Source organism: Magallana gigas, chromosome 5 (assembly GCF_963853765.1).
Source record: "Magallana gigas chromosome 5, xbMagGiga1.1, whole genome shotgun sequence".
NCBI classification, from domain to species: Eukaryota; Metazoa; Mollusca; class Bivalvia; order Ostreida; family Ostreidae; genus Magallana; species Magallana gigas.
In genome coordinates, this window is record NC_088857.1 from 54,464,231 (window position 1) to 54,485,831 (window position 21,601).

At 36.8% G+C, this 21,601-nt stretch overlaps 2 protein-coding genes across 41 annotated transcripts in view; one reads left to right on the forward strand and one right to left on the reverse strand.

The window, feature by feature from the left end:
• The window catches only part of LOC105325897 (centaurin-gamma-1A), a 37,114-nt gene extending 19,476 nt beyond the window's left edge, over positions 1-17,638 (reverse strand). For 37 of the 39 annotated variants that reach the window (XM_011425676.4, XM_011425675.4, XM_034459608.2 and 34 more), the window contains exons 1-5: positions 17,464-17,638; positions 7,935-7,993; positions 7,369-7,456; positions 3,840-3,925; positions 1,834-1,975 (exon numbers count right to left, since the gene is read on the reverse strand). In XM_011425676.4, coding sequence (XP_011423978.1) covers positions 1,834-1,975; positions 3,840-3,925; positions 7,369-7,456; positions 7,935-7,993; positions 17,464-17,638 — 550 coding nt within the window. Of the gene's footprint in view, positions 1-1,833; positions 1,976-3,839; positions 3,926-7,368; positions 7,457-7,934; positions 7,994-10,009; positions 11,373-12,861; positions 13,081-17,463 lie in introns of those variants that run through there. The other 2 variants (XM_020066178.3, XM_020066173.3) reach the window with 2 other exon arrangements.
• LOC105325896 (costars family protein ABRACL) lies at positions 17,469-20,456 on the forward strand. Of its 2 annotated transcripts, none has more exons than XM_011425653.4 (3): positions 17,469-17,608; positions 18,726-18,802; positions 19,873-20,456. In XM_011425653.4, exons 2-3 carry the CDS (start codon positions 18,742-18,744, stop codon positions 20,061-20,063), a joined length of 252 nt encoding a protein of 83 aa, XP_011423955.2. In that variant the 5' UTR covers positions 17,469-17,608; positions 18,726-18,741; the 3' UTR covers positions 20,064-20,456. The 2 variants fall into 2 exon arrangements, with proteins under 2 accessions (XP_011423955.2, XP_011423954.2); XM_011425652.3 differs by lacking the exon at positions 17,469-17,608 and adding an exon at positions 17,736-17,875.
• Positions 20,457-21,601: the final 1,145 nt, after the last annotated feature.

Sequence of the window (21,601 nt, forward strand, 5' to 3'; positions counted from 1 at the left end):
CATGAGAAAGTTATTTATCTTTTTGCCACCTATTTATAATGAAGATGCTGATTAAAACTGAAAACATTCACACCGTTTTTTGGAGGTCATAATATAACTGCAGATGGTTCATCTCAAACTTAAAGCCCAAGTTTTTCTCCCAAAAATAAAATGTGTTTTTAAGGTTCTTAACCTGAGAATTATTTAAAGGAAAGAGGTAATTTCAAAAAGGATTGATCAATTAACATGTATATCTTTTAGCATACAAATTTGTGATAAATGCATAAAATTGTCATTGTAGCATAATGTTAAAAACAGAATGAATTTAATGCAAATGTTCAATAAGTTTGAATGTCTTTTAAAATGCAAAAAGTGAGTTTTCCAAATATCATTCATGATAGTCATACTGAAATTCACACGATCTATCATTTTTATTTCATGGTTATCAAAGAAAGATACTGTTGTAGTATGATTGTATGAATACTGTGCTTGCTGTGTATTCCGTTTAGCATTCTTGGCAGAATGCAGACTTCTGCTAAATCAAGTTCCTAACCAAATGTCATGCATATAAATGTACTGTGGAATCATTAAATTTCGTGGGGGTCAATTTTCGTGGATGACTTAAATTTTACAGATTCGTGGGGGCGTAATTTCGTGTATTTTTATATATCTACAAAAGGAAATATGACTTTATTACCCTAATTTATCAATTCGGGGAGGATTTTATTTCGTGGATGAGAGGTACCCACGAATTCCACGAAAATTGAGCCACCACGAAATCTATTGATTCCACGGTATACTGTAAATCAATTTTTATTTGTGACAACTTTATTTCGCAATTTACTTCTGATAAACTGGTTTGCGACCACTAATGATAGCGACCAAGTCCAGACAACAATACAACAACGACTGGTTCACTACGAGAAATATTTACGACGACAATGTCCATTGCTAAAATTTCTCGCACTCGAATAAAATTTGTTTTAAAGAAAATATACCCTACAGTACATTAACTGCTTTGTTGATAAATCAATTTCTGTCAAAAATACTGTATTACATTTACAATAGTTGGATCCCAACAAGCTCTTTACAGAACAAATTAGAGCATGCATAAAACAAGTTCACCATAGACACTGACAAATCACTCATCAGTTTATACAGTCAACTAATTCATTAATCATAGTAGTTCCACAAACTGACTAATTCATAGAACATACCAGTTTACCAAATTGACTAATTATAGAACTTGGTATTCACCCAAATGACAAGTTAAGGTAAATGTAATATATCTAGTGTGTATAACATTTGATGGAAAATGATTTTAAAAAAAAGTAAGCATAGATTTGAATTACGGTATATGCATGGCATTTAGCAATGTACTTGATTAAGCGGACAGGCTTTCCTCCAAAAACGGCTAAAGAAAATAAATTGCCAATTGTAATACATTTACTGTAACTAAGCAGTTGACAGCATTGATTGGTTTACATCACTGAAGACTTTTCTTTGCTGACATGTTAATTACTTGGAACATTTGACTCACTGACCGATTGAACAGTTGACATTCCTTCGGTTCTGACTAAGATGAGGGGGATTTAACCTATCAGGTTCCAACTAGGATGAGGAGGATTTGACCTACCATGGGTTCCGACTAGGATGAGGGGAATTTGACCTATTATTCTGACTAGGGCGAGGGGGATTTGACCTACCTTGGGTTCCGACTAGAATGAGGTTGGTTTGACCTACTTTGGGTTCCGACTAGGATGAGGATGGTTTGACCTACCTTGGGTTCTGACTAGGATGAGGGGGATTTGACCTACCTTGGGTTCTGACTAGGATGAGGGGGATTTGACCTACCTTGGGTTCCGACTAGGATGAGGGGGATTTCCGCGGAGTTCCTGTAGTGACACATCTTGGCGTAGTAGCTGTACACCGTCTGGAAGCTCATCTCATTCTCCAGACTGAAGACAAAGATGACAGCATCCACCCACTGGGTAAACTGAAACAAACACACACACAGATTTACATTACAAACGAAAACAAAGACTTACTAGAACAAACTTCAACACACAAAGATTTACTGAAACAAAGCTACACCAAAACCATATAAATTAACTTTTTAAAATACAACATCTAATTATTTTGTTCCGATGTTTCTTTGTTTTTACATTTAACACAGCGAGGATTGCAAACAACTTCTAACCACCTCTCAAGGTACCTCACTTCACTAGACTTTTTAAGACACCACATCACAAGATGGAGATTTAAATTTTTTGTTAAACTGTTTGCATTAACTGATTTGCTTGTATATTGTCATAGCTCACTGGTTAAAGTATTAGGCTTGTGGACCACAGATCATGAATTTGAATCCACCTGGGGTTTTGTTTATATTTACTGAATTAAATATTTCAAAAATTAATTTTATCCAAAATTATACATTTTTTGCCTATTTGACTTGTGTATTTCTTATGCATCCCATGCATCATGCTATATATCACAATAAAGTAATTTTCTGCTGATTTGAGAAACTGTTTCAAGTTGTATTGAGGTCATCTTGTATGTTACATGATAAATATTCCAATGCTTGTCTGTGTGACACTTCTATGTGTGCCTGGCTTATATCACCGTGCCTCCTTCCTTGGGGTTCTAGTGGCCTCATTTAAATTATTACACATTTAGTCTAGGATGGGGGGGGGGGGGGTGAGATAAGGGTAGGGGTAATTAATGATTTGTTGTTAGCTTTATCAGAAGAGGCACATATAACTTCTGTCTTTCTGAGCATGACTTGACTTAATTTTTATTTTTTGGGTAGATACACTGATAAATTTTGCATAATTTCTGAATTCTAACTCACAATCTGAGAAAAATATTCTAAAACCACCTCAAGCATGAGGGGCAATAAAACATACATATCATTCGGAAATATCTGAGAATCTGCAGTTTCAAAATAAACAACATTTTTTTAAGCACAAGATTTAAACATGATTTCTCATCATCACGGTGCACTTTTTGGCAATGTTGCAAAAAACTAAACCAAATGAATGAAATCATGCCGATATGCAGCATTGGTAAACAAGACCAGAATCTTGTGGTGGATACTGAAACAGTGAGCATATTGCTGCCTGTAGTCATTACAAGTTAGGTAACTCTCACAGCAATTGTAACAATTGCTTTGGTGGTTAGTAATTACCCCCCTTGACTTATATCTTTGATATATTAAAAAAAAACCACAGCAACTGATAGAAAAAAGATCTTCAATTTAAAAAAAAATCAAAAAGATAATTCTAAAATACTTTAGTAAAGATAGGAACAAGAAGACATTGCACTGCATGTTTTAGTATCAGATAATTTTACATAGTTATCAGACAAGAACTCAAGAATTTCTCAAATTTGATGAAATGGATATATCTTTGATTTTGAAAATTTAGCAGATTTGACCTTGACCAATGACAAACTGACCTAAATATCATTGTGTTTCCCCAATATTCTATTAAACTGAGGACCATCTTTTTCTAAATTGTATAACAAAACTATTCACCTGAAAATCATCTATAACCCTAGTAGTGTTATACCCTACCCCCTCACTATACTGTACTTAAATTATCATGGATGAGCAACGCTATCCCTTTAACATTGTTATCTTATAGTAATATATTGATCAAGAAAGCAGCCCCTCCTATATACGAGAAATATTTATCATGAAGATATGTACAGATACCCAATAACCCAGGGTGCACAACAAACCTGCCTGCACAATAATGCTTCTAGGGTTTATTATATCTTGGAATTCCAAATACTTCAATCAATCCAAACATAAGATGTGAGTGTTCAGAGACACACTATGGTTATCACATAACTCGCACCTGTAGCTCTGGAGATCCCCCTTCATCTCGGATCAGGAGCAGGTAACTCTGGCCATCAATGATCACCTCCTTTTTAAATCGTCCCCCTGACAAAAAAAAGAACAAGCTAGAATAAATCATTGCAAAGTATGCGCAACTTCAAGCTCTCAGCTCCGTCATATTATTTCAATAACTTATGGATAAAAAATTCCCACAAATAAAGCCCCTTTTTAAATGCATAGAAAAAAATGACGATAAGAATATATTGAATATAGTCTTAATTTTTGCTTTTGTTTCAGATAATTTGAGAAGTCTAACAAAAGGTTTGGTCAGGGAATAAACCAGTGGCTTGTGTACACAATGGGGAGCTCTGGGTCGCCATGTGGTAGCCTGTGTAAACATCTTAACCACTGTTTGTATTGCCTGACATCCCAAGAGCAGGGGGAAATTTAACACCAATAAAACAATTGCCCCTCATGACCCTCTTCTGAGGCCAGGTAAGGGGAGATAACCCTTGACATCTATGGGGATATATGAAGTCGACTTCAAAGTTAACTATCAGCAGCCTCTGTCGAAAAAATTTGTAGCTTTAATCATTGGAATGCAAAAATGAGCAGATATCAGCTTCCGTTTTTTATCGCTGTTCTTTCCAGCAATTGATGTAAAAATTTGTTCTACTGACAATGTTTAATTAGCCATTTTTTCTTCTTCTCAAAGTAAACATGTGTATCCTGATTATTCATAATACAAACTAGCAAGCATGTATGAATGGCTTTCAAAATATATTGACTGCAAACATTTTCTTCCTAGCTTAATCCATCTTGTAGGAATCCTATTATATCTTTGATAAATAGCAAGGAAGACAAGGTTATCTCTGATTTGTTTTCTCCTCCAATGCTTTATTTCATTAAAATTTCAAAAGCCAGTCTTCAGTTTTGAGCTTGGTGCCAGTGCACTCTTCCATCCCCACATCAGTTTGATGCAAGTTTGAAGATGAGTTTGACGAGACCAGCGTTTAACGACTGGCGTCCCATCAGTGCTCTCACACTTTTTACTGCTGCTATTTTTTATTGACATTAGTTACTCTAAACCAGTTAGGTCATATCACAGCCGGATTTTTATACAAGTCTACGATTGATATCTCTATGTTGATGATGCAGCATTCCTTCAATGTCAACTATCAGAACTCAAAATAATTCCATTTGCAGCACACCGAGACTGAGATATTTCATCTCTCTACACAGACAAGTCTATAATCCTGCTTGAATAAAGGACTCTAGCCCTTGACCAACATCTTTTGACAAAGTCATTTGAACTACTAAAGCTTTATGATCAATATTTTGTAAAAATTATCAATCTCTATAATTTCTTTAGACCCAAAATACATAGTCCTGTACTCCTGTAGTTTCAGGGCCTGGAATGCATGGAATTGAATGGCAGCATCAGTTAGTTCTCCTTTATACCCGACAGAAAAACAATTCACATCAAGATTTCCTCATTATAACTGAACTCCTGAGAGTTTTCTGATATTTCTCCACCACTATATTTACTGCAAGGTTCTGATGATAGATTGAAGATTTCTGTGAAAGGTTCCCTCAGAGTGTGACAGTGCTTGCTCTGTGACAATGCTCCCTGTCTAGTTCTGACCAGGGAAACACTCAGCGTTCGGCAGTAAGCTCTTCACTGGGAATCCCCCCTCCCTGAACACTTGGCATCATCCATGTCTAGGAATCTCCCCTCCCATAACACTTGGCATCATCCATGTCTAGGAATCCCCCCTCCCATAACACTTGGCATCATCCATGTCTAAGAATCTCCCCTCCCTGAACACTTGGCATCATCCATGTCTAGGAATCCCCCCTCCCATAACACTTGGCATCATCCATGTCTAGGAATCACCCCTCCCTGAACACTTGGCATCATCCATGTCTAAGAATCTCCCCTCCCTGAACACTTGGCATCATCCATGTTTAGGAATCTCCCCTCCCTGAACACTTGGCATCATCCATGTCTAGGAATCTCCCCTCCCTGAACACTTGGCATCATCCATGTCTAGGAATCCCCCCTCCCATAACACTTGGCATCATCCATGTCTAGGAATCTCCCCTCCCTGAACACTTAGCATCATCCATGTCTAGGAATCCCCCCTCCCATAACACTTGGCATCATCCATGTCTAGGAATCTCCCCTCCCTAAACACTTGGCATCATCCATGTCTAGGAATCTCCCCTCCCTGAACACTTGGCATCATCCGTGTCTAGGAATCCCCCTTTCTGAACATTTGGCATTATCCGTGTCCCTCGACTCCTACACAAGACATTGTCCAAGTAGCGAATGGGACAATGCACTAGCTTCTCTCCGCTGTGACCCAAGTTCAATCTCAGTGATCGACAGTGGTTGTAGTGAAAGAGTATGGTGTGCACCCACTTGGACACATGGGTTTTTTCTGGGCACTCTGGAATTATCCCATATTAATGACCTACTTGCGCTAACATCCGTGCCAACGTAATATATTAATATAAGTTGTAGAACTTGTTTTTCTATCATTGTAAAAAAAAAAAAAAAAAAGTTCAGTTCAGATATTGTAATGACCATCTCTCTCTCTCTATCCTCCAGTGCATAGACAGAAATGATGTCCCAATGACACTTCGATTACCCAATCATCCACCAGCAACCAACCGCTTACATAGTAACAGCAACACAAACAGGAAGAGCTGTCACTGCCATGTCAGAATACGATTGTATTGTATGCTAAGGGTTTTTTGCCCAATATTATCATTTTTTCCCATTTACATGATTTGAACCATTTTCAATTTACCACACAATACTTAATACAATGTCTTTTATATCATTTTAAATTACTGGTATTCATATTCATTTGGTAAATATCAGAGATCTAATTAATGCCTTTCTACAGAATCTTATTAGATAAGTGCCTATCCAACATGAGGAACTGCTCTCTACTATACAGGAAGTACTGTATTGTGATCTCAATCAGAATCAGGTCAAATTGATACTAAATCAGTACTTGGGTTAAACCTGTTTGTCAAACAGAAGCCTTCTAATTGTATTACTGTCAAATAAACTCATAAACATGTATATATTTTGAGGAATCTGTTCCAACCTTAAGACTAGTCATTCCAATGTTTTCAGACATTTCAATAAGACAAGCTATATGCACAGACCAGTTATAATATTCCAAGCTTTTGTAGTTTACAGTCAGATTTCTTTTTTATGCTACAAATGTTCTCTTTCAATTTCCTGTTGCAGAAAATTACAGATCAATGTTGATCAAACCAATTTCTGCTTTTGGGACAGATAACAACAATATTCTGACATCCAGAATTGCAGCTGTCATTTCTGATGACATAATCAAAGCTCCCCTGCATGGTAATCTCCCCAGAAATGGAGACCTATCCCTGTGTTTGCTGTGTAGGAGTTAAAGTTGGAGAGTGGGCCAAAAGTTTCATTAAAGACTAGAATATGCATAGCAGGTCATCTAACAGACCCCATATCCCAGTGTATCCCCGAGGGGTTATATGTAACGTACCTTCTGGGGACTCCTCCTGCATGTATGAACCAGTCAGGTAGCGGTGAACCAGAGCCGACTTCCCACTGTGAACACTTCCCAGAATTCCCTAAAAAAGTGGTTCAAATAGTTCCATGATTGGTCAATATTTCTAACTGAATTTTCCAGCTTTGTACTTTACCTGACTTGCATTTTGAGCATTTCAAATTTTATTTTTCACTTATATAAAATTGACATGCTGTATACAGGGTTATTTTTGCCCTTCTTCACTTGCAAACTGGTTCATTGCATCTTAATTTGCCCACGTGTAGTTGTGTTTAAAGGGAGATCATTTGAGACAATGGAATTCATCAAGTCTTAAATTTGCCCTCGGACGAAAGGGGTGAAAATAAAGCAGGGTGAACATTTCCCGGCATACAGTAGTCATAATATACATAAGAACATTCAAATTTGTTAATCTTCTGTTGTCTTACTGCCTTAAAGAGGAAACTATATAGCGACCTTGACAGGGAGTACCCAGTATTTGTGACTGTGACAGGGAGTACCCAGTATTTGTGACTGTGACAAGAGGGAATGTCCACACTCACCAGTTTGAGATCCGGAACTGATCGACTGAGCGTCCATTCTTGGCTGTTGACAAAGGAATCTGAAATGAACAAAATACTCATCAGATTTTTTCCTGCATGGTCAAAAATGTAAAGGGTTACAAGATGTACAAGATCACAAGATGTTGAGGGTTACAAGATGTATATGGTTAAAAGATGAACAAAGTTACAAGATGTTCATGGTTACAAGATGTACAGGGTTACAAGATGTACAAGGTTACAAGATGTACAAAGTTACAAGATGTTCATGGTTACAAGATGTGCAAAGTTACAAGATGTACAGGGTTACAAGATGTACAGGGTTACAAGATGTAAATGTGTCCTAGAATGTCTGTTGTGTGTTCCATCACTTTCACACATCACTGGTCTGTTCATAACAATGTTTCATAATTTCAAACCTCATCATCACTACCAATAATCTATTAAGTTGAATTATTCATTTAATGCATTTTCAATTAATTTAGCTAATTAATTTAGCACCTGTCCTCCCTATCCTGCCTCCAGATATTGGACATGATTCTGTCCCTAGCAGCCAGATATTGGACATGATTCTGTCCCTAGCTGCCTGATATTGGACACGATTCTGTCCCTAGCAGCCAGATATTGGACATGATTCTGTCCCTAGCTGCCAAATATTGGACACGATTCTGTCCCTAGTTGCCAGATATTGGACACGATTCTGTCCTTAGCTGCCAGATATTGGACACGATTCTGTCCCTAGTTGCCTGATATTGGACATGATTCTGTCCTAGCAGCCAGATATTGGACACAATTCTGTCCCTAGTTGCCAGATATTGGACACAATTCTGTCCCTAGCAGCCAGATTTTGGAAATGATTCTGTCCCTAGCTACACGATTCTGTCCCTAGCTGCCAAATATTGGACACGATTTTGCCCCTAGCTGCCAGATATTGGACATGATTCTGTCCCTAGCTGCCAAATATTGGACACGATTCTGTCCCTAGCTGCCAAATATTGGACACGATTCTGTCCCTAGCAGCCAGATATTGGACACGATTCTGTCTCTAGCAGCCAGATATTGGACACGATTCTGTCCCTAGCAGCCAGATATTGGACACGATTCTGTCCCTAGTTGCCAGATATTGGACACGATTCTGTCCCTAGCTGCCAAATATTGGACACGATTTTGCCCCTAGCTGCCAGATATTGGACATGATTCTGTCCCTAGCTGCCAGATTTTGGACACGATTCTGTCCTTAGCTGCCAGATATTGGACACGATTCTGTCCCTAGTTGCCTGATATTGGACATGATTCTGTCCTAGCAGCCAGATATTGGACACAATTCTGTCCCTAGTTGCCAGATATTGGACACAATTCTGTCCCTAGCAGCCAGATTTTGGAAATGATTCTGTCCCTAGCTGCCTGATATCTGTCATCACCCTGCTCTATCATGTATCAGGTACGTAGTTTACATGCAATAATTCGTAGCATGTTTAATCAAACTGACAGTGACAAATTCAGTAGAAATCTTCAATAAACTTTGTACAAATTTTATTACAATTATAAGTGCATATTACAGTCTTCTTGTACAAATTTCAGGTTTAAAAGGCACGGCGGATCCCATATTTTATAATTCTTGCATAAAACAATGGGAGTAAGAGGTTAGTGAGAGGGGTGCATCATGTCAGACTGGGGTGGGGTGGAAGGAATAGAGTGGGAAAGAGAATAGGATACTTTATGGGCACCTTCTCATAGTTCTACCTAAGGAAATACACAACACATATATCTGTCCTTAATCAAGTCTAGTTAAAAAAACCACACTATTTCTACAATCTTTTTTTCAGAAAAATTGATAAGTCATATTGATTATCCATTTTTAGAAGAGTGGCCATATAATTTCTTTTATCACAATCAGGAGATAGAACAGCAATAGAAGCTGACGTGTGAATGAATGAAGCCATTTAGTACAAGTCATAAAGCTCCGGATCTGATAGACATTTTCTGTGGGTGTATCACCCATAAATCAGATCCAGAAATATCACAGAAGTATCAGAAATATGGTGAATATACGTTAAGCTCAGTATAGAGTCACTTACAGGCTGGGGCCGAGACAGGTTCACATGAACAGGCTGGGGCCGAGACAGGTTCACATGAACGACGCTTGGGTATGACAGAGCTGTCGGTTTTCGTCCTTCTGTACGGCAGCGACAGTCGTTTAAGCGTATTAATCATTACACCAAACTGTATGTAAATCCCTCACAAATAGGGGACATAACTCCTTATAACCCTTGTTGCACAAATCACACTCAACACTTTCTCAGATAAAAAAACATAACTATTGAGAGAAATGTCAATGCAGTATTTCCTCAGTGTCATCCGAAATCCAACCAACTGATGAAAGACTTAATCCCAGGAACTTCACCGGAATGAAATTTCCTTTTCACTGCTGATTAAACTGACAGGGAGGAAGAACACTGGTCTGCCATTTTATGTTACGAGTTTCTCTTTTACTGCCCAGGAATCCTTGCAGCCAAGTAATCAAGTCTTGATTAAATTCCGAACTTCTTAATAGGACCATCAAATCAACAACACCGTGAAAACCAGGCCGAAAAAAGAAATCACAATGGAGAATTGAGAATTTACTCACAAATTCAACCTCATGTCATGCCTGGCTCAATTTCATTCCACTTACAAATCACTCATGAAAATAAACAAAAAAATTAGAAGACAGAATTCTTCATATTTCACCGGTTAATTGATGAGATTGTGATGTTGGATCAATAGATGAACAAGCATAGACAAGGTTCATCGAGGAGAGAGATACAGTTACTCTGTCACCAACGACTCCGATCAGATCAATACTGAGGGTGGTGACTCACCACAGGTAAAAGGTGGGGACCCTCCAGGGAACCACCGTCCCTCTCCTATAGACACAGCCCGACAGAAATCAATGGGTACCCATGATTTGTTATAACACGGCATTAAAGATTCATGAGGGAGCAGTCACTGCTCTTAGAGACCTGAAATAACCCACAATCCATCAAACATTCGGTGATGCTGAGTTGGAATCCCATGGCTGTCTGATCCACATCTCTATTGCTTTTCTTTTTTTTTCACAGACAGAAGAAATTTATTTGACCTGAATACTTGTCATTCAGTCTACAAGTCCTATCTCCGAGTTAACACTCTGGTCTCCCATCTCAACACAATGCAATTTTTGGTTCATGAAATAAACAAGTCAATCAATTATTCCATTGGGAGAAATAAAAATCCTCTTCCATTTTAAAAATCATTCTATATTTTTACTATCGTCAGAAAAGCAGGTTACATTGACCAATCAGGATCGACAGTTACTCTCCAAATCTCTTCCCCCACAAGATTCCGAGGGAACCCACAGAGATGGGAGTCGTTCATTGATAAGTGAAGCAGAACTCCTTAGTATCAACTCTCTGTTTCCGACCACTGCCTGAAACAACATGCACCATCTAAGACTGTTGCTCCAAGTTCTAGTTTTGGGTCAATTATCAGGAAATCTTTAAACTAAAGCCCGCTGCTTCTAAAGAATAATATCTTTCCCACTGCAGCATTCCTCCCATTTCTTCCAGAGTGTAATCTGCACGTTGATAATTCTATTGTTTAACCTCAGGACTGCTGTCTTAAAACCACTAATTAAATTGTAACAAAAATTGCATCCCACTGCCAGAAAAAAAGATGTTAACTTTAAGACAATTACAATTCTGGAATAAAGTCAAATTTCAGCTTTCTTCAAGAAATCTTCAAATTACCAAAAATTTGAACTTCACTTCTTCGCATCAACTTCATGGGTGAAAAGCTCACAAGATAAAATAAATGCTGTTTTTTTTTTATCTATTTTTAAATCTTCGTTTTTCTCCAAAAATAATACAAATGACCCAAATCTTAACTTTGTCTCTAACTTTGAATCAAATTATTCAAACTTGAGAAAACATCAATTTCGGGTTCCCCACCAAGCAATAACCACTGATCTACAGGCAGAATCACTGATCCACTGCCTCTATCCATTCATCATTTCAAAACACCTGGGAAATTAAACATAAGCTATCTTGCAGGAAACTTAAAGTTATAAACTGAATATTTTCAGTTTATTTGTCCTTTGGTCAGTACAATTGTCCCCTCACAGTCTGACATGTACATTTAAGTTACCTCTATCCTAGGAATAATAAAGATCGGTTCAGGTGAGGCTCAGGTGATGTGGGAGGAGGGGAGTCAATGTATAATCCATTTACTGATTACTGCAGGTTATTGGAACAGCGGCAGTAGTAAGTGGACACAAGATCAAAGCCCCTCAATCCCCCCAGGGTGGCTGATTAGACTCGTGACAGACGAACATCAAACACACCAATTACAGAAGCATTGACATATCGTCAGAACAGGATGCTAGACACTCAATTCACAGACCCAGCTTCATCAGAGAACAAACACTCTAGTATGCTTTATGCTTTATTGAGTTTCATTTTCTGCAATTAAAATGTGGCAATCAACTTTTAATATGCAATTTTGCAGTGTCAATGCACATGATGCATATTGAAGCATTATATTTTTATCAGAAGTAAAAGGAGAAGGTAAGTGCCTGTGGAAATTATAAATGACTTTGTGACTATATCAGAGAGTGCCAGAGAAAATTAAGGAACTCGGCGTCACATAAATCACATAGAATATTCATCAGCATTATACCATTCCTGACAGAGATTGATTTTTTTTTTCAAGGATAATAAAAAAAAAGACCCCCCCCCCCACTAAACTTTTAACCAAAAGAAGGGAGGTAATTCCTGCATGTACAAGCATAAAGTAGTAACACTTGAAGCTGTTGAATTACATACTCATAATCTGACCCAGGTCAAACTCTTCAGTTCTTGGCAGAATTACTAAGATTGTACACCTGTTCAACAACATTCCCCACATCTCTCACCTGATTCTAAAATGACTCTCATATACACTCCACATATCTTTCCCAGCAGCATTTTCTCATAAACTTCCAGGGGGGTCTGTCTAAAATTCCAGTATTCTACGGACTACAGAAGCACTACAATCGCCTGGAAACCCCATCTCTACATCCGGAGAAACCTTGGATCAGACGCTTACAGAACATTGTATGCCATCACAATAAACAGCAATTAAGGACAGACATTATACTAATGATTGCCCAGTCATCTGGTCCAGCATTTCTTTGAATGATTACATTCCCACAAAATAACATTTACTAACATCTGACGGAGAACTCGTCCATTGCGTGGCCTGTGGAGTACGTAACGTACCACCGACGTATACTAACATGTATTGATTTTAAGTCAAAGCCCTGCGATTTTCTCCACTAAAAACCATCACCAGTGTTCCAATATTCCTTAAAAAACTTGTCTTTTGTTATAAATCAGATCTTGTCAGCCCAGTTGATAGAAGCTGAGGAGAAAATGTTGAAAGGGGAAATAACTGCCATAGCTGTCAGCAATGTGAATAAGTCAAAGGGCAGCAATTACTTTGGCTGAACTCTCCAATTGATTACTGGTAAAAAGCTACTGAGTGTTCCAAACAGCAGCTTTTAGAAACAGGATATTGAATTTATTAAACTGACAGTTCATTTTGAAACCTTTTGTTAAGATTAAACAGTCATTCTATAAAGCATAAAACAGAAGCAGTGAAACATAATTGTTAATCCATTCCACATTCATTGATTTTGTGACATAACACTCCTATCTGGGAAAGTTTCAGTCGCCAGTAGATAAACTAATTCTACAATAAATTCAATGAATGGTCTGTCATCATCTAAATCAAACAGTTTAATTGCAAGCCATCGATTCTTGAGACAGAGTACCTTTTTTTAACTCTTGCATTCATGGCTTAATGTCATGATGTTCATTTAAAAATGTCACGTTTGATATAAAAATCACTTCCTCCTCCACCTAAAATATCAACAATACAACAAAGACAGAAGATGAATAAGCCGGTCCAATACAGAGTGAACAGCTTTGTTATTAAAGGGTCATCAACAGAATATCAATAACACATAACAGACAGAAGAGGGAAAACTCCACACAGTGTGAACACCTTTGTTAAGGGTCGTTATCTCCATTGACCAATTTTGTTACATCAGTATAAATTGGTTTAATTGTTAAAAAAATATAAATGAAATCATTGCAATTTTGAATTAAAAAAAAAACGTGAATTAAAAAACCCACAAATTGTAATTATTTCTTGATGAAATCTTGGTCAAATCTGGTAATACAGACATACAGGACTGAGGTTCTGTACCATGATGGTCCCTTAAACTTGAACGCATGGTCTTGTATTTTGTGTAGTGACTTTATAGTAGATCTACTGAAAAATTCAGTCTCACAATATCTGTGTTTTTAACCTCTCACACCCAGTGTAAAGCATGTAAATGAAATTACAGAGGAGGGAAAGTAACTCTTACATAACAAAGCAACTCCAATTTCCCAGTTATCTCCCTGTATACAACTGTGCATTCTGTTTATTCCACAAGTGACTGAAGTTAAAATTTTTGGTGAATCCATGGAGTTTGTATATTTTTGTTAATTTTGACAGTACACACAATATAAATCCTGACATTCTCTACTAGACGGTAAATGTGAAATTCACTTGTTATGATGGTCATTGACTCAAAAACAGCTATACATATTGTAAATGGATGGGTCAATAACACTTCATCCAACCAAAACTATACCCACAGGGCTACTTTCACCCAGACTGGCCTTACATATTACTTACATCTATATATACACATATGTCTACAGAGCAAGGTCAGAAGGGGTCAATGGAGAGGGGCGGGACACAGGGATTACTGGATTACCCAGGGTTCATCCATTTACTGAGCTCTGTGTTCTCTATGAGGCTGGGGTCAATCTCTTCCTCTCGCACAATACACGCTGTCTCCCCCAACCTCCACTACCAATCGCTCACTAGGCCCGATGTTTACATTCATTTTTTCGGTTTAACTTGGCAAACTACTCCAAAAAAATATTTGGGCAGCATTTCTTACTTCACACATCGTGTTTTTCTGCAGATTAAAATTTCAGCGTAGAATGGAGAAGCAGTGGAGCACAATCTTTTCTGTTTTTATGTTAATATCTGAAGGTTACTCCTGAAGTGTAAATCAGGACAGAGCTTTGATCATTAATGAATACATCATCTGTACCAGGTGTGTGAGACAGAATGGTGTTCTCCTGCTGCTACAGACAGAGAGATGCTCTGTGGGAGCCACACCAAATCATTCCCCCATTGTGAGGCTGACATTGAAGTGCATACTCCTTTCTCTCTATATTCTTACAACAAATAAGATTAATAATTGTATTGTTACCACAAAAATGAAGAATTATTCCACTGCACTCAAACTTCCTGGCCTTATCTGTAGGCATTATTTTTGTCTAGTTTACTTGAATTATTGGTCACAAATAAATCATGGATTAGGGTTCCAGAGAATTTATGCATTTTCCCACTAATATAAATTCAAACAAAACATGTAAAAACAGGACATAGGATGTCATGTACTCTGAAACAAGAGGAAGCAAATTGTAGGATTCCTGAGGAATAAAGGGTTTCTAGGAAGTCACAGATTACATCATCAACTGAAAAAAATACAAAGGTTTTAATCTGGTTCACTCTTAGTATGGAAATATTTTTTGCACATGAGAATGGGGAAACAGGCTTTCAAAAAAAAACACCAAAAAAAAAAGCAACTAAGTATATTTACTGGGGATACCATTTCCTGACATACATGATACATCCAAAACAATCTAGCTAAGTTACATAGATGTATTTCCTGAAATAGGAAACTATTGTTACAGATACGTGTTTGATTATGGAACAAGAGCAAATATAGCCAGAAAAACACAAATAAACTCATCACAGATGACCCAAATAACTGATCCTCAAGATTTTCAATTTCAGTGTAAAAAGCTCATTAATGTGTAATGTAAGGTTTCATCAGAAGTACAAAAAATCAATGGTTACTTTAATCCCACACCTCTAACAGAGAAAGGTAGACAAAAATTATAGATAGTGACTGAAGCTATCTCTGGTTCATCTATTGTTGTTGTTCCCAAGGTGTGATGTGTATAAGGGGTGGAGAGAGCGAGGCAAAAGTCATTACTGACATTAGAGGAATAATATCCTTGACAAAAATCATATCAGATAGAAATCCTTAAGTCAAGAGTCTGAGAACTGAGCATAAAGCAATGACTGAATATGATATTGTGAATGGCAACTTGACCTACTCACTCAGCCGATTAGATCTGTAGTACACGTTACCGCTAAGACTATTAAAGAAGAGTACAAAATACAGCACTGTTAAATATAATGAACAAAACTCCCATCCCTTTGAGTTGGACTTTTTAAGACACTACGTTGATTTGTTTATTTACACAGGCAAGTTTGTCTCATGTGAATTTAATCTGAGATTTTTAAAGAGCACTTACATGAATTTCATAAGAAACTGAGAAATCATAACAAGTGCATACAATTTATCGTGTTTATAAGACCAAATTCAGAATAATTTTTTTTTCATTTGAAATTCATGTCGGCCCAGGTCATTATGATGATATTCACGAATTCTATAAACTTAGTACAATAAAAAAACAAACAATATACATGTAATACATATACATAGATATGACACAACAATACAAATTGATTAATGAGAAAATTAAAGAATATTATTAAGTTGTTATGATATATATATTCTGATTATTATTTCTATAAACTTGTGTGTCATTGCATATTTGTGTTGCATGCATTTTTTAATGAGGATGTTCTTTTGCATGTGTGTTTTTATTTTTAGACAAATTTCCAAATATATGAAAAACCATGTCATAATGAGATTGAAACCTGTACTTTTTTAAATGTCTATCAGCCAACTGCATTAAAAAAATACTTCTAATTACATGTATATCTAAACAAAGTTATCAAGAAATTTTTAAACTGTCTGAGATGAGAAATGAATTTGTTTAAAAAATTACAAGATGCTGAAGTAAAAAGTATCAGATGTTAATATTTGAATAACTACTGACATTATTATCAATTGATCTTCAGCACTGATAGATGTGATTTGGTTCACACAACATTTACAACCCCTTGTTTCCTGTAATTTCATAAATATCAAATTTTAAGGGATTTACCAATTAAATACAAGTTCAAAACATGCACACAATAGCCATAACCAAATGAAAAGCTTAAGTATCATTCCATTGATGAGATCATAAGCTTTCAATCATTTAAAGAGTCATTGTCAATCCTTGTTGTGTACATATGAGATTATATGTACATATAGGTCAGAGTGACACAAGTACTCTCCTAAACAATGCCAATTTCAATATAGCAAATTGTGTAAAATAACTTCATTACAAGTGTTTCCTTCTCACACTATAATCATCATTTAATAGTAAACAATAACTTTTGTATGGTGACATGTTGAGGGGACTCGAGATGCTGAGGAGAGAGAAATTATCAAGTATGGAAAGGACGGGATGATCACTCTCTCAAGTGACGGAAGTAAACCTACCCTCTATACAGACGACGTGCTCCCGTATCTGCTGCTGTATAAGGTGATCCGGAATTGCATCAATTAGGTCATAAATAGCATAAATTGACGGATGGACACTCTCAAACCTCTGGATTTCCTGTCGGATAGCTAGCGAGTTACTCAAGTAAGGCTGCATCGGGGTCCGAGTATTCATCGTGTAGTAAAGAAAGAATCATCTTGTTTTGGTTAATTTCATGGTTGACTTTGATAGAGGATATGAAGTGGTGTTTTCAGAAAGATATGTTTTAGGAATACACTAAAATGGCTTTTGACACCAAAGCGCATGCGTAGGAGAAAATATAGAGCATGCGTACAATAAATTTTTTAGCATATCCGGTTCACTTCCTGGTATCACACCTCCATCCAACTAAAAGACGGTCTCCCTGTTAATGTGAGTCATTTTATTTAGTGAACATTGATAACCAACATTGGTATGCGTCACTTCGACTCTCTTGTCCAAAAGACCATTTAGAAATAATCATACGGGACTGTCGTTACGGCAGACGAATGAAATAGACATGTCATACGTCGTCGTATTCGTAATTTATTTATTTGTAAGAAATAAATACAGTAAATTAAAGCACTGCTAATAGTTTAAATTTAATCTCTCCGGATTTCTAAAATCAAAATGAGGGGTTTATTGGTCTATTTGATACAGATAATTATAATGGATATTTGTGACGAACGAAAATATGAAGATTTATTTTATCATTAAAACAGCCCTTATACTGTTATATACTTATTGTAGATATGTATAAATGGCCAGACCCGTTTGGTTGCCAGGTCCTGAAAATTTGTAGAGCACCTGACTAATATTTAAGAGGGCCTTGGCTCAAATTTCTGTCTAATCTGTCATGTTTCCTCGATTCCCGTCTCATTTGGACCATCCCATAGAATGTAAAGTTTAACTCAAACTAGAGGACAGATCCAGGGATGTTGATCTTAGGGCAAAGATCACATAAAGGGGAAAATGTGCCAGTCAGTCGGATTCGATTGCTGGAGCGAGATAGCTCAGTTGTTATATGTTTTCTCCTGTCCTGTTATACAAAGAAACAGTCTGATTAATCAGTGGTAGATTTTCCTATTCCTACTGGTAATTGTCATGGACTAGATCTGAATAGCTTGGAAATAGAGTTGAATTTTTTTTACCTTAGCAGCTACCCACTCAGTACCCAATTTGAAGGACATTTATAAGTAAATAGATTTAATAGATTTTAATTTAGTGTATACTCTAATTTCAGAATCATCATATTAAAAATGAATGTCCAGCATGAAGTTGAATTACTCATAGAGGAAATTAAGCGGCTAGGTTCACCTGGTAAGTTTTCTACATTGAGTACATATATCTGAAGTGGATCTTGACTACAATCTGTAGCTTAATGAACTGACGGTAGAACAGAGAGGATATGTGTGAGACTTGCCGGATGTCATTGTCAGATCATTAAAGACAGCTACCGGTACATAAAACATCCAGTCAACCACCGTAATGCATCTATACATTATTATCATTTGAATGTGATTTATATTTGTATCAACTGTAAGGATGGGTGCTTTTAGCTGAAACGCTTGTAATAAAATAACAACAAAAAGCATTGTTTCATATTTTCCTAGTACATATAGTATTAAAATTTTTAGTGCTAAAGTACGGTAGTTGACATCACAAAAGTTAATTGTATTTCAATGTATCGATGATTTAAGGGATGTGGAGCACATGACTCAGTGGTCATAGGTGCTAGGCCAGTAACCCAAAGGTTGTGGGGTCAAACTCTCCTATGGTCACTTGATGTTGTGTGTTGTGCCCTTAGACAAGGCACTTTATCTACATTATCTCAGTCCACCCAGCTGAAATTGGGTACCAGCATTAGCTAGGAGTGGACTGATGTCCCATCCAGGGGGAGTCACCGAGTCTCTCATCTGCTTAGCACCATGGAAGACGGGTATAGGCACCAGCCTTATGCGCCTTCATGGCTGGGAGAACTTAACTTTAATGATTGTAGGTAGTTCAGTATTAGAGGCTAGTGATTTGAAATCTTCAGTATGTACCTCTACATTCAAATTTACTCAACTGAATTTCACGAACGGGCTTGATGGTCGTGGCCATATTTAGATGTATTGATCTCCTTTAAAAGAGAAGCTTTATATCTAAATATAAGAAATTACCCAGATTTAGGAAGTAAAATATCTGGGTTTTTTCTTTACTAAATTATAGTTTAAAACTTAACAATTCAGATCTTAAAATTTTAGAATGATCTGATTGTTAATTTGTTGACGATCCAGTCTCTTTAAGCAACTTGCTTCTAAAGAAATACCATTATCCACAACTTAGAATTACTGAATTTATCCACGATATCAATGGAGAGTAAATATTCATAACTCTTTCTTTGAAAGATGCTGATGGTAAGGTTAGTGTGACATTTGGAATCCTCTTCAGCGATGACAGATGTGCCAATATTTTCGAGGCCTTGGTGGGAACTCTCCGGGCTGCCAAAAGAAAGAAGGTGGTGACCTACGAAGGGGAGCTACTCCTACAGGGGGTCCACGACAACGTCCCTATCCAGCTCCTGAAGGACTCTGTATGATGCTTAGATTAGCTAGATTTTAGGGAACAATATGAATAATTAATTATGTATTACTTATATTGCTTATGCAATTAAATCAGGGGTCAATATACATTGAATTTTTGAAACATTGCCTATACAAGTTACAATGTGATATTGTGTCCTTTTTCTTTTTGTGTTATTTTCTACTCATATGGTGCAATATATTTTTGGTATATTATTATACACTCTTTAATATCAGAGGAATTTTAAGTCATCTACAAGACAAACTGTTTACATCAATACATGAAATGTACAATTTGAATAATTTAAGAAATAAAATCGTGTAATAGGCAGTGACCTGTGGAAGCTTCGCTGTAGAATGTGACTGCTTGATTATAGGATTTTTTATGCCAAATAAAACTACACTTTGTTTCTGGTTTGTTTTCCTTTTTTAAGAAGTGTAGCTCAACTACATTAACTGTGGTACAGGTTTAGCCACAGATTCACATAATAATGGGAAATGCTGTCAGTCAAATTTAAGTTTTTACCAAGGACCTCTGTTTGGTGGGATGTCCCAAGCTCAGATGGTACGCACAAAAATTAGGATAGATTGGTTTAGTAGTTTCAGAGAAAAAGTAAAAAGATGTGTTTACAAGTCAGTTTGGTTATCTAAAATCAAATCCACACCTTTGGAAAAAAAATTACCATACAAGCTCAGACTTCTATATTTGTTTGGAAATGTTCTACTCAAAAATATAAAAAAAAGGTTCAATTTGGGGGGGGGGGGGGATCAAATTTTAAAAAATTGATTTCTTTTCTTTATAAAAGCAAAATTCATGCTGCATTCATTAAGGTTGGAACCTGCAGGTTAGTAGAAGACCCACTGTGCCACAAAGACAGCCAAATTAGGCAATATAAAGTTTCACAGTAGGTTGCCATGTTGTGACACACTGTCATAGTTACCGGCATAAAGAGTAAAAATCATGGGGTGTTGATGACCCTGTTATATTTGACCAGATAAAAATATTTAAAATTCTTCCATATTGACTCTAAATAACAAGCCTGTGTAGATGCACACCTTTTCTGAATCCCTTCTGTTTGCCATTCTTGCTTATAAAAACAAGTTTACAACAATCGCAGATTTATTTGTGTTTCTACTCGCAACACAATATTTTCACAACAGTAAAATATGAACATGTAGTAAAATTCAACATTTGCAGTCGCTCTTATATAAATAGTGCCTGTTTGGGAGGGTAACAGTTGAAATTGACACCCCGAGAAAACCATTGTCAACCGACACGAAGCGGAGGTTGACAATGGTTTTCGAGGGGTGTCAATTTCAACTGTTATCCTCCCAAACAGGCACTATTTATTTTGTTATTCTGAATGTCTTTTTTAAAATTTTTAAGAAAATTTTACTGCTTTTATATAGGAATAACGTGAATTCTACAGCGAACCGTACGCGCATAATTTTCGCGCATGTAACATTTTTTAATGTTACCCGTTGCCAAGTGCGTTGCTAACGCTGAGGGTGATAGTAAATATTATTAACTGCGTCTTAACCAATCAGATTTCAG